This window comes from Crocuta crocuta, unplaced genomic scaffold (assembly GCF_008692635.1).
Source record: "Crocuta crocuta isolate KB4526 unplaced genomic scaffold, BGI_CrCroc_1.0 scaffold328, whole genome shotgun sequence".
Classification (NCBI taxonomy): Eukaryota; Metazoa; Chordata; class Mammalia; order Carnivora; family Hyaenidae; genus Crocuta; species Crocuta crocuta.
The window spans coordinates 563,156-577,291 of NW_027529645.1; the positions used below are offsets into that span (position 1 = coordinate 563,156).

At 50.1% G+C, this 14,136-nt stretch overlaps 1 protein-coding gene across 1 annotated transcript in view; it reads right to left on the reverse strand.

The window, feature by feature from the left end:
* The window catches only part of RBM20 (RNA binding motif protein 20), a 193,188-nt gene that overhangs the window by 16,951 nt on the left and 162,101 nt on the right, over nucleotides 1-14,136 (reverse strand). Inside the window, exons 8-11 of the mRNA XM_077762425.1 lie at nucleotides 10,708-10,787; nucleotides 8,239-8,923; nucleotides 2,155-2,256; nucleotides 402-1,062 (exon numbers count right to left, since the gene is read on the reverse strand). Coding sequence (XP_077618551.1) covers nucleotides 402-1,062; nucleotides 2,155-2,256; nucleotides 8,239-8,923; nucleotides 10,708-10,787 — 1,528 coding nt within the window. The remainder of the gene's footprint in view (nucleotides 1-401; nucleotides 1,063-2,154; nucleotides 2,257-8,238; nucleotides 8,924-10,707; nucleotides 10,788-14,136) is intronic.

Below are 14,136 nucleotides of genomic sequence, written 5' to 3' on the forward strand. Positions count from 1 at the left end.
AAACTTCACAGGAATAACAGCCTGGGTGGTCCGCCGTTGTGCAGCCTTTACAGGCTGCTTGCTGATCTGAGGACCCGCGAAGCCCCTTGGCCTGATAACTCAAAGCTTCTGCTGACTTTAGTTCTCAGGGTCCATCTGGGCTCCCGTAAATTCAGAGAAGTCTGCCCTATCTGAGTTTGCTTCTCAGAAAACATGTGGCCTCCTATCTGATTTCCTTTACACCATTTGCCTAAACGCACTAACAGTTTAACCGGGCCTTTAGGAGCTGGCTTTCTGCACCAGCTTTAATGCTGGCTGAAACCTTAGTCATGTCCGTTCCAGCCTGCACACGCCCACACACCTCGCTAGGTGAGCAGTGGACCCATCAACCCCACCGCACAGGAGAAAAGGGAGGTAGTTACCCTGGGCGGACACTCCTTGGCAAGCCTGGCTTTGGAGGTCAGTTTCGGTGCAGGGGCTGGCTTTCCCCTCCGGGGGGCCGCCTTCACAAGCCCCATCTTCGGGGGTCCCCCCGGCCTTGCGGTCATCGAAAGGTGGGCTAGGCTGCCGGGCCCCCTCCTCTGCTGGCTTGGGGGAAGACATTTGCTGGAGTGGAGGGGCCGGATGAACATCGGAGCTCTCCCCTCCCTTTGCCTGCTTCTCGTAGCAATCTGAACCCTCCAGTGAGAGGCCTGTCTTACGTTCAGCTGGCTTGCGCTCAGTGTCCAGATTTAGGCCAGGCATTTCCACGTCCATGTCACTGGGACAGCTCGTAGAAGCAGAAGGCAGATCTTTGGGTGACTTGAGGCTGATTTCCGTAGCCCCATTACCTACAGGCTTCACTCCCTCGTTGGTGAAATCCTTGGTTACGTCCAGGTCTAAGGTGGGCGTCACACAGGGACTGATTTCTGGGCAGATTTTGTCCTTCTGGTCAATGGGCACAATTTCGTCCAGGTCTGGGATGTCGGGTTCCATGATAAAATCTTCCTCTTCCCCAACCTCATCCACTGTCACCAGTTCCTCCATGTTAGTGGGATACCAGCTCTCCCCTTCTGCCTCGCTTCCACTCTCCCAGTCTTGCTCCTGAACAAAAATGCAGAATAAAGGTCAGAGAATGACTGAGAAGCAGGCGTTAGTGTTCAACCAGGGGGCACAAACCTTGACCACAGGACCCCTAAAAACCAGAAAGATCCTGAGCACGCTTACTTCTGCCTAGGAACACTTACTGGGTAGTCAGGGGCTGTAACCCACTCAAGCCCCACATTGCTGATTCATCCCTAGGATGGGGCTCAAAACAGCATTTGGAATAAGCCCTTAATGCTTACTCTACCATGTTTAAAATGGCACAAAGAATTTCAAACCCTGGTACATAGCAGGTGCTCAATAAACAGTTTTAAAATAAATGAATGACAAACTTACAAACTCTAAATAAATCAGCTTGCTGAAGCTATTTCCTTGCATGTCGGCCATCACTAGATGTAATGGTAGCGAAGCCCCGCCCCCCCCAAATTCTCCCAAGGTCCCTTTCCCGGCAAGGGAGCAACCTTCATAGCCATGGCTCATACTTGGCCCCTCCTGAAGCCTCCCCTCATGTCCCCAGCAGCCAGATTTCGGAGATCAGTGATACCCATCTCTCTACCTCTCCTGACCAGAAAGACAAAAAGCTGGCCACGTTCCAAACACAGTTCTTTTTGCTGAGGCAGCCCCAACACTGTAAGTGGATTTTTTTTTTTTTTTTTACTTTAATTAAGCAAAATAACCTCTGCCAGCACAGTAGACATTTTGTTAATCCCAGGGTCTGGGCATACCGAAGTCAGGGCCCCAGCTTGAGCATCCAAAGCTCCCTTCTTCCCCCCAGCCCCTCCTAAGGGACCTATTTTGGGAGCCTGGCTCGGAAGCCTGAGTCTTTTTTGGGCACATGTTTTCTCGTACGAGCACAGCCAAGTCGTTGGAGACTGAGGCAGAGCCCAGGCACACGGTAAAGAGCTCCTTAATAAAGATTGTGCAAAGATCCCAGGGAAAGCCATTCTTCCAAAACCATTCCGGCTTCATTCGTGGAATCGCTCCACGCAGCCAGTGGAGCGTCAGGGGGCAGGATGGGGACTCCTGAGACTTGGTGCCCACTTGCCATCATGCAGATGTGGCTATACTGCCAGCACCTGGGACAAACGTTACCTTTGTCCTTGTGTTTTCTGCATCAGAGTACTCGGTTTCTTTCTCCTGCCTGCCCGCTACTGCGGTGCTTTCTTCCATGTCCTCCTGGTCCTCTCTTCCAGCCTTACCAAAGGAAGAACAGAGCAAACCAAACCAACAGTGAGCAGTGGCAGAGGAAAGATGGAGTGCCAAGAGAAAACGATACTGAGCGTAGCTAATAGTCACCAAGTGTGTTTCACAGACACCGTTTCCTTTATCCTCACAAAACCCCTCGGAGGCAGGTGCTATGTTCTTCATTTTACAGATGGGGAAAGTAAGGCTCAGAGAGGTTAAGTAACTTGCCCAAAGTCACACAGACAAAGGAGGCACAGAAATGTCTTAATGGCTGGACTGATGCCTTTAGTCTGGCAGAAATCTCTGGCAATCAGGGTGCTTTCACAGTCGTGAAACCTACAGATAGGAGGAGTCAAGGGACCAAGGGTGAACTGGCCCTGGGGTTAACAACCATCATGGCGACATCTCCCCAAAAGATGTGCTTTGGCCATAAAAGTCCCATCCAGGGCACTTATGGGTAGGAAGGGGGTTGTCTGCCGACCAGTGCCCTCTCACCCCTCGTCTGTCCTCTCTCTTTCCTAGAGCTACAGCCCAAACTAGCAATTTCTTCCCTTTTTCCTTCTTCCAGTCCCTCCCTCATGAGAGATGGTGCTCACGTCTGACAAAGTGAACAGCTGGAAGCAGGTATTTGGTTTGAGAATTAGAACCTCTGAGCAGCCTTGAAAATGGGCTCAGCAAAGCCAAACCTGAACTAGCGCCTCTTTTTATTCAATCTGTGCATTAACAAGGCTTTTCACATGTTTAAATAGTTGCATTTTAAATGATTACATAATATCTTCACTTTGGCCTCTGGGCCCACAGAGCCTAAAACGTTCACTGTCTGGTGCTTTGTAGAAAAAGTTTGCCAAACTTCAGTTTGGAAGTTTCTGGAGAACATTCTCCCATGGCTTAAACTTTGGCCACCAGACCAAGGACTCTTCCTGGACTTTCTCGGGGGCGAGTTGCATCCTCTTGACAATTTTGGCTGAGGCTGGCTCTGAGTAAATGATTCTAGTTCTGATTTCTTACAACCAGACACACTCCTCATGAGCTGGCAAGGAGCCAGCTGGGGCAGGAGCTCAGGGCTGACTGGTTTAACCAGTTATTACCAGACAGGGGAAGAGAGCTGAAATCCTTAGGTCCCTGCTCCCCCCACATATTTGAAGCGGAAAATTCCAAGCTGAGCTCTGCTCTTCTGAGCTCACCTAAGTGCAAAGCAGCTCCCAATGCCTTTTTAGCCTTCAGAATCCATAGCTTCTACCAAAAGGAGAGGCCTTTTCTTTATTTTTATCTCCCTGAATAAACTACCTATGGCCCTCCCTTGTCCAAGTAAGTAATCCTTACCCTCCCCAAGTGAATTCCTGCAGCCACACTTCTAGGTCAACACAATAGAGCCCCCCCAATTCGGGCTGGGAGAGGCAGGGACAGCCTGGCTGGTCAAAATCACCTCACCATTTACATCCAGGTGTTTTTTCCTGCAGGCAAAGGAGAAGCCGTGCCTTCAGTGTGCCCCTCGCCCTGGGATCACTTCATGTGAGAATAGCAGCTTAAGGGAAACCGATAAATGCAACCAATGCCCCCAGCTGCCCACACCAGCTTACAGACTAAGATATTAGGCCCCAACTGTTGTAAGCAGAGCTCTGCCTCCCCTTTCTGCTCTATAGCCTCCTCCCAAGTCTGTTCTCCCCAAGGCAATCAAGAACGATCACTCCACAATGCAAAAACCGTCATAACCTCACAATACCTTCTTGCTTAAATATTTCATTTGCTTCTCCTTGCATTTGGGGTGAAGACAAAAATCTGTAATCTGCCTACAACCTTGCATGATATGGCCTGCTGACAAACCAGACATACGCCCCACCATTCTAACCCTGGCTGTCTCTGTTCCAGCAACACTGGACTCCAGCCACAGGGCCTTTGCACATGCTGTTCTGTCTGCTCTCCTTCCTTTTCGCTCAGTGAAACCCACCATTCCTTCAAATCTCAACAGTCTCATCCTAGCCCAGGGAAGCCTCTAATTCACTGCAGGCATTAACAGTACTATACACCTCCATCTCCTTCTTAGCACTTAACTCATGCTCTTCTACTCATTTGAGGAATTATTTGATTAGTATGTCTTTCCATTAGACCATGAACTCCATAAGCTCAAGGGTCATTTCAGTTTTCACTCAGAACTGTAGCCCCAGAGCTAGTTACTTCCATGGACATTGGTCAATAAAACGACAGAGACTGTAAGGAGGGGGTGGAGGGGGTGCCTCTGGCATGCTTGGGTCTCTGTCTAGGCTCTGAACTGAGCATAAGTAGTTTTTCTATTTCTCCCTTCTATGGACTGTTTATACTGGGGGCTGCATTCTGGGGAATCTTGGGCTCTGTCTGGCCCATAGACATGTTTGGTCTATACTGTTTCTGAAGTGTGGAAAATTTCATAGGTATCCGGATTTTGGCGCTGCTCTTTAAAAAATGGGGGCTTTAACAGCATTCCTGAATGGCAGCCGTAGAACAGAGCTGAGGACTGGCTGACTGCTCCCAGGAGACAGGTGCCTCCTCCTTGGTCGGCCACGGTCCCTTCTCTCCAAGTTGGCTTCACCCTTATTACCAGGTCTTTATCCCCTGCCTGGCTTCCTTCTCCAGGCATCTGGGTCTAGAACCCTCGATCGCCCTTCCAGTAAGGTGGGGGACTGCTTCCTACCCACGCTCACCCTACTCAGTGACTTGATTTCTTTCCTTCTTTCAATGGCCTTGTGCTCAAGGCTGAGTCTCATGTGTGGACTTGGCCACTCACAAACACTGCACAGCACACACACTGGCCTCTCTGGCATGGACACTTTCTCAGAGATCTTAGAGGTTTAGAATGAGCACAAGCTCATTAAAGTCGGACGACAGCCTTATGATCACACCCCTCTCACAAATGAGAAAATTGAGGCTAAGAAGAACTGGGTGTGACCTGGTTCTCAGAAGCCAGGCCTTTGTCTCCAGAGTCTGGGTCAGTCATTCCTTTCTTCCTTCAGCAAATGCTTACTGAACACCCTCTCTGTGTCAAGCCCTGATTTAGGCACTGGGGACATAGCAGTGAGCACCCCAGACAAAAATCCCTGCCCTTGTGGGAGGTTATGTTTGGGGGCTGGAGGAGACAGACACTAAATAAAATAAAGACAGACATTATCAGGGGACAGGTTGGACCTAGGAAAGGTTGGCAGGGAAGGAAGACAAGCGGGTTGGGACACTGTGGTTTCATGTTGTGGGATTTCTCTCCAGGAATAAACTTGGGGAGAGCAGGACAAGAAGACAAAGGTGCGGAGGAGGGAGCCACGTGACTTCGGCGGGGGGCGGGGGGTGCCCAGGCAGGTGAACATGTGTATAGACCCTGGGGTGGGAGGTGTCTGGTATATTAGAAGAAGGCAAGGACACCGTCCTCAGCCAAGCTGTCTTCAGTCTCCAAGTTCAGTCACTGCCTATTATNGGGAGGAGGGAGCCACGTGACTTCGGTGGGGGGAGGGGTGCCCAGGCAGGTGAACATGTGTATAGACCCTGGGGTGGGAGGTGTCTGGTATATTAGAAGAAGGCAAGGACACCGTCCTCAGCCAAGCTGTCTTCAGTCTCCAAGTTCAGTCACTGCCTATTATCTGACTCCTGGAGCGCCCTTGGAGGATTCGGGTCGTTCTCAAGATTGTAAGATACAGTTTGAGATCAGTGAGGGAGAGTCTATGCTACTGATATTTCATCAAAAAAAGGGTTTTGGGTTTCCTGGCTCTAAATCCACAGAAACAACCACTGGGGACCCCCATAAGTCCCTACCGGCCCCACTCTAGGGCTAGTAGAGGCAGAATCAACTAAAGAGACAGAATTTGGGGAAACCCATGGGGCTTTCTGGGCATTTTTTTTTTTATCAAGGCTCTGGGGAGGACTCCTAGCATGTGTCACCTTAAATGGGCAAACCAATGGAAGCAGGCGGGTAAAACAGTAAGAACAATGCCGAGACTAAAGACGACTCTCAGAAACGTGGGTAGCCTTGTGAAGGGGCAGCTCCACCCTCAGCCATGGGGACACAGGGTCGAGGCTGCTGGCATGTGTATGAGGTCCAGGCTTGAGCCCTTGGCTCAAGGGGCTTCTGCTCTCTGTCCCCCTGTGCCTCTTCTTGGGCACTGACCTGTCACCAGCCCATTGGAGACCCTCAAGTATAGACACATTGCTTAAAAACACCCTCTGGTTCACAGATCCTTGGGATCCAGTTCAGGTCCTCAGCAAGGCACACAAAGGCCTCATGGACCCACCCCACCCAGGTCCCTGGTCTCATTTCCTGAGCTGCCCGTGCTATGCCAGTCAGGAAAGACTGCAGCCAACTTTGAGATGGGTGAAAAGACACCAGGGTATTCTTTCCATGGGACGCTGGGCAGTTAGCTGTTCAGCACACCCTCTCCAGGGTGTCCCGTCCTTAGGGGTCGGCACCTTTGGTGATCTGGAACTATTTTACAACCCTGCAAACTGCAGAAGATGGATCATAGTGCAAATGACTCTTGTTCCTAGAGGCGCAATTTTACCTGCTGCAGATGCAACTGACCTCCCGTGGAAAAGGCTAGCTACGATCTCTTAGCAAATCCATTTCAGCATTCCCAATCCCCTCTCGATGTTACCTGCTCTTTGGATTCTCCTTTGAACCAGTTTTTACATCTTATGGATCCCTTGTTAATTAATGCATTAAATAGCACCTTTGACATGTATTCATTTTATGTTTGCACAAGAGCCGTGGTTGGATGGTTTGAAAACATTATTCTTTAATATGCCCTAAAGATGCAGCCACGCTGATTCTTGAAAACAGTCTTCCTTTCTCACTTTTGCCCTCCTCACTGCTTCCCAAATTGCTTTTTTCCCCACTTTCAAGGCCCAGCTCAAATGTCGCCTCCTCTGTGTTGCTTTCCTCCTCTCCTGGTGCAGAAGTAATGCCCACACAACAGTCCATCCACTACTCCACTCCAATACGCACCCTACTGACTGTACATCATTTCTGGTAGCTCTCCTTCTACCCTTAGACTTTGGTCTCCACTATAGCCTGGACCATGTCCCAGTCACCTTTGGACTCCCTGTGCCTAGCACACTACCTGGCAAAGTGGCATCCCACCAACGCATATAGGACTGAATGCAGTAGGGGACAAAAGTGTGACTCTTCAGCATTCACAGACTTGAGAATTGAGCTCCTTATTTCTACCTGAGTCAGACTAGGAGATACGCACGTAGGGTTTTTGAAGTTGAGTTTTTATGCAGAACCCCCTCTCCAACCTCCACCGATCCCACTCTTACTTAAATGTAGGTGGTTTGGGGAGAAAGTATAAGCCAAGTCAGAGTCATCCATTCACACAGGGTCTTCACGGTCCACTGTGTGAACTGAAGTTATGTAGCAGGTTATAAGCCCTTTCAGACGCTTGGATGAAAGGTACCAGCCAACTGCCAAGCGTTTTTATTACAGTGGAAGTAAAACACTGGACAGTAGCCAGGGAGGCACACCAAGCCCTGGGCATCCAGTGTAATGCAGTGGGTGGCAGCTGCTTCTCCTTTACTGCCTCTCATCGAAGCCCCAGGGTCGGCAGATGCTTTAGAGAGGATGGAGCAGACCAAAGTTCTCATCTCCCTGAGCAGAGTCCACGACACCTCAGGGCCCCTCCACTCTGGACATGCAGGTCACAGAAGGTCTTTGCCTCATGTCACTGCCTAACTTCTAGTAAAGGCAGCCACATGCCAAGGGATTTGGAGCCTGATCAGTCTGTCATTTCCTGACTGTGTGTCCTTGGGCAACTCCCTTAAGCTCTCTGTGCCTCAGATTCCTTATCAATAGCAGTAACAGTATCATTACCATCATTACCTCATACAGTTGCTGTTGACATTAAATAACATGACTGAGACAAAGTGTTTAGTACAGTGCCTGGCACAAGTAAACATCCAATAAGTGTTCCATTCATTCAATAAATGTTCATCATCATTATATTAATATTACTCTCCTGGGAACCTGCCTCTCCTTACCTGGGGAAGAGATTGCATCGTTACCTCATTCCCCGCCACGCTGCTTTCTTGTCTATCATCGGCTCCTTCTTGGTCTCTATCAGGTCTCTTGGTTCTGTTTTTCTCACTCTGCTTAGACTTGACGCTCTCAGGGGCCCTAGTGACCTTCGGCTCCAGCCCGTCTTCCTTGCCCGAGTCCTCGGGGTAGGGGTGTCTGGTGTCCCGCAGCCTGGCCTCCTCTTTCCTCCTGGACCTCCCGGGTCCTTCCTGCTGCTGCTTTACATACTTGTCCGGTTTGCCTTTGGGCTCCTTCCGGTAGTAGCTGTCTTCCCGGCTCTTGTAGCCAGAGGTGGAGTGCAGCGGGCTGGGGGAGCCCGGCCTCGGGTGTTTTTCTCGGTGGCCCCTCCCTCCTTCCAGCCGCTCGTCTAAGTCCGCCTTGTCCAGTTGCCAGGGGTAGTGTTTGCGATCATGTGCCCACACGTCCCTCTTGTCCTCCCCGTTCTCCCTCCAGGGGCCCGGATCTCGCTCTTCCTCCCTCCTGGCATAGGGCGAGTGCTCCCACGAGTCCCGGCCGTTGCCCCAGTCGGCGCGGGTGGGGCCCAGAGGGCTGTGGGAAGAGCTGCAGGAGGTGAAGCTCGGCGTGTGGGACCTCGGGGACAGCGACCGGCTCACCGGGCTGCGAGACCGTGGCCTTTCTGGGCCGTATCTGTGAAGGAGCAAAGGAGAGCATGTTACGATTTGCACATCCCCCACCCCCATGCACAGATCTGCCCAGGCCCTCGAATGGACGCACTGGGCACTAACCCCATGTGGTCACTCTTCACCATAGTGGTCCAGCCAACACAGAGAGCGGCGCAGGAGAAAGCTTTTCCTCCCTCCCGGCTTCTAGAAGGAAGGATTTTCCCAGAGTACAGTCCTGGCCGTCTCTGCCCCTTTACTCATTCTGCTCCTAGGAACTGGGATAAATAATTGGACTGGTTTGACTCAGCTCCATCTTTCTTCCTTTTGGAAGGAAGCTAAACTCAGGGGGCAGGCAGCTCTCCCCCAGGGCGTGTGTTTTTGGGGTGGGGGCTGCACTGGTCTGGCCTGGTGGGCAAGGCTGCCTAACCCTGGGGTTCAGTTAGCCAGCGTCTTGACTACAAGACCAACGCAACAACTCCATCTGGCCTTTACCGTAATAAAGGCAACCTCTTGGCTTCCATTTTTTTTTTCTCATCTCGGTTTGTTCGGGTCTTGGGCATAATAGAAGGATGCTAATTACTGGGAGGAACGAGAGTGAGGAAGACAGAATCAGAGATTCCAAAACCAAAGAACTAGGAGGGCATTCTAGAATTGGAGGGAACCTTAGAGCTCTGACCCACTCGTGTTTCAGATGAAGGAACTGAATCCCAGAAAAGGGATTCTCAATCTGCCTAGTTCTTCCTGATACTCCGCTGAAGACCTGCAGGCAACATGATACGCCTTTTTACGCATCTTAAAAAACAAGCAAACAAACAAACAAAAAACCTCAAACAACCATTAAAAAAACCTCAAATAAATAAATGGAAGTCCCAAACCTGAGCACCTAGTTACATACACACACACACACACACACACACACACACACACACACACACACACCCTCTCTCTCTGGAGACTGTTTGGTGATTAAGCAGATCTACTCAATCATGTACCCATTATTCTAAAACAATGGGCAACTTTCATTTGGTTTCTAAATACAGGAAAACCAGATGGCCCTCACTGACCAGGGGACACCCACGTGGGGCTCACTAGGACCAGGCTGCCTTGACCATCAATGGGCAAACAGCCTGCACTCAGCCCTCTGCAGCGAGGTGACAGCACCGTGTGCGGCAGCCCCGGGCAGAGCCACAGGACGTGCAGCCCAGGTGCTGGCTCCTGTGGTCTCCACGTTGGCTCTCCACACGACTGTCTTCACAGGGCGGCGACAGTGGGACACTTGTGGCCCTGACGTGACACAGTCCCGACTTCAGTAGGAAGAAATGAGTTGGAAAACGGAATGCATTCAATGTTCAGAGTGACTGGTCAAGTCACTACTTTTGGGGGGTTCACCTACATTCTTGTTCCTATATCTACATTCAGCTCATGAGAAACCAACAGCTGACTCTAAATACAACACACACACACTCACACACACACACACACACTCACACAGGCTTTCATTCAGGCTGTTTTAGCAGCCCAAAGGGCCAAAACCCAAAAGAATCCCTCCTATATTCCTTTCCAACAAAGGAGGTGCAGATGAGAGGAAGCCTTCCATCTTGCATTTTCCTGAGGCTTAACCTGAGCAGTAGTTCTGGACCGCACTGATGCCTTCCATCAGGTACGTGGAAAAGTAGGGCCCAGAAAGGCTGATGGACAGGGCAGGGGCAAGGGCAAGGCACAGTGTGACTCCACATCCCTAAGAATGAGAGACAAAATAGTGTCCCAACCACCCAGAATCTGCCCTGACACCCAAAGTGGGGGCCTCACCTGTCTGCTTCCCGGAACATGTCCCTCTCCCTCTGGGAATGCATGTCCTGGATGATGGCGGCCACTGTCTTCCCAGGTTTCTAGGCAAAGTCAGAGAGGTCGTCATCAGACCAGAGACAGCAATACAAACGCCAAAGGGAAACAGCAAGGACTTGGGTCCACTGCCTGGTCTGCCCAAGGGGAAAAACTACTTTAGAGGAAGAAGAAGTTTAATCCAGGGAATGAGTGTGAGCATAATGCTGAAGAGAGCGGCCCCAACATTTTGGGTACCTTTTTATTATAGAACATTTCAAACATGTGCAAAAGCACAGAGACTGGTATGTTGAACCCTCTGACTCCATTTCCATTGTCAACAATCCTGACCAATCTAGTTCATCTATACCTGACCCCTTTTCCCCACCCCACAGAATATTCTGAAGCAAATCTCAGACATGATATCTTCTCATCCGTTCTATGAGGACACGGAGGTGGCCTAATAGTTCTGCAGGGAACCATCCATGGTGCTTCTGGTCAACACATCTTGCTCTGTTTAAGACAAAGGCGAGTCCAGGCCCCAGACCATCCCAGGGAAGTGCCGGCACACTCAGGGGGATGTACCTCAACTTGAGCATCTCAACCCAGCAAGAACAGCTGAGCTCTGCCTCTAGCTGCCTGGGTGATCTGGGGTCAAGGCTTGGTGTCTGTGGGAGACTCACTTTCTCCATGTATAAAGGTGAGATAATGAGGCCCATCTGGCATCTACCAATAGCCTCAGGGCATGGCAGACTAGGCTGATAAAAGCCACAGGCGTTGGGCCAACATGAAAGGAGCCACACCCTCTGACCCCTCTGGCCATTTTCTATGCCACGCCTCAAGAGTCCGGGGAAGACGCTAAAACCTTCCAGATGAGCCTTGAACTTGTCACAGCCAGACCTTGTCACAGCAGCGCTGATAGTCTGCAACATTACTGTGCTTTCCAGGGTCTGCTTCCATCCTTACCTGACTCCTTTTGCCTGGACACCCTCTCAGCTTATCTGACTCACCTCATCCTTCAAGGACCTACTCAGTAATCTTTCCCTTCTTTACACAACCAAGTCACATTGCCTTTTGCCACTGAACTTCTAGAAGCTCCCAAACGTACACACTCAGGTTTAAGTCTTATATAGTTTCCACAAGAATAGCTTGCCTCTTCAGCTACATAGCAAGCTCTCCCCAAGTGAGGACCAAGCTTCCCATCAGCTGTCCCTCTCGGCACCACATCTTACATGACATCAGTCGCCACCTGCTGATTTAATCTTCCTGTGAGCATCACAGGAACACACACAACTGCTTCCCAGGGCCAGAGACCCTCTCTGTGGTGGGGAAGCTGGCAAGAACAGTGGCTCTGAAACCAAGCCCTCTGCCCCTGAACTGCATTGGACCCTCAGTCCCACCCCAAATCTACTGACGGGAAACCTCTGGTCAAGAGAACCTGAAAATTCCCTGGATAACTGGGAGATGCTGTTTGAAACCATCCCAAGTTCCCTTCTGCATGTAAGATGCTATGATTCTGGAAAAGTCTCTGTGGAACCACCCAGAAAATAGCTCATAATTCTTGTCTGGATCTGCAGGAAGAAAAAAATCACGTTTTATTGTTCCTTCAAATGTACTCTTCCTCATCCATTTCATACATTTGTTGGACACCCATTACGTGAAAGGCCCCCACCCAAATGCCCTGAGGAATAGAGCCTTTGCCACAGAGAGTGTATAGAGAGACAGGATTACCAGCACGAGGAAATACTCAAGGCAGGAGATGAGCGATACCTTAAACCTCTCCTTCCTCTCCCTCCACTTTGCCTGGTGAGCACAAGGTAAAGTTAGAGGGAAAAGACCAATCGAAATTTTCCCCCACCTTTGCAAATCCTGGTGGGACCTCAAGCAGTGGCCCCTTGGGATCCCTATAGATCCAGTGTTTTTTACTGTCTGCCTCCCCGGTAGGCCATTCTCCCTTCTCCGACCCTGCTCTGGGGTGACACAGGCTTGGCCAGTCAGAGCAAGGCCTTCCCTGGCCATAGAGTTGGTTCCGGGAAGGACATGTGTCCCAAACTAGCTCGAGCACAGGGCCTCTCACCACTTACGAGGAAGCTACTAGGAAAAACTCTGGCTCTGTTGTTGAAGGAAACGGGAGGCCAGAGCTGCTGAAGTCAATGAAGCCACCACGCCACCTAGAGGCTGGAGCTGGGGGCCATCAGGGAGACCCCAAAATAAAGCAAAGTGAACAGAAGGCGGAGTGGAGCGAAGCCAAGTCCTAATGATATCACTTAGGCCCTGAATGCAGCTGTACCCGCGGCCAGGGTTATTCCCAAGCTTGTATTTATGTGAGCCAATAAATGCCTTTCCTTACTTTAGTCAATAAACTTACATGAGACAAATTTCCGTCACCTACAGAGAAAGTCCTAGCTGACTCATGTCAACCCAGGGGCTGTGATGCATGTATGGCTATGTAGATGAAGTAGGTTTTGATATGCTTTCCCACAGAGGCTTCGTGGCAGCTTGGGAAGCAGAACATCCCAAGCTAAAGGTAGGCAACGTGTTCTAGACACATACAACATCTCTTGGGAGCTTGCTGGAAAGGCAGAGTCCCACCCCTGCCCCAGATCTACTGAATCAGAAACCTTAACAAGAACTGCAAATGACTTGGATGCACATTAAAGTTTGAGAAGCTGCTTACTAGCTGGGAGACTGTAAGCAGATTACCTGATTTCTCACGTGGAGAAGGTAGATCCTACTAACACGATACAGAGGTGCGGATATAGTACAAAACCAAAACAGTCCTAGGTTTTAATCGTGGCTCTTCCAGCAACTATGATCTTGTGCAAGTTACTGAACTTCTATGAGCCTCGGTTTCCTTACTTGTAAGACTGAGATAATATCTGTCTGACAGGGCTGATGTCAGGAATCCAGAAGATAATGTATCTAAAGTGTTTGGCACATGACTTGATCCAGAGTACCAGGACTCAATTAAAGGTACATTATTCTTGTTATTATTGTTGTACTGTTATAATTACTGCTATTATCCACCCTACGTACCTCACAGGGGAAGGTGATTGCAAGACTCAGATAATACATGAGAAAAAATAAAACGTAATTCAAATCAAAGAACTCAAGGTGGAATCCTTTACTGATCTGGCACCTACGGTTCACAGACTTAAAGCACCTTGTCCAAGCTCATCAAAGCAGAAAGGGGTAAAATCTAGGCCACATCACCACCACCCTCTAATCTGGACTAGGTCACATGGTTGGCGATGGTGTGGTTTTCCTGTTCTTCGTCGTACCAGACTGTGAGCTCCTCCAGCAGCTGGCTATGTCTATGATCATGGTGCCTGGTCCAGTGGGCAGGCAGTGAACATCTGCTGAATGCAGACCTTGAGGTCGTTAATCCATGGTGTTTGCACCATCCCAAACTATCTC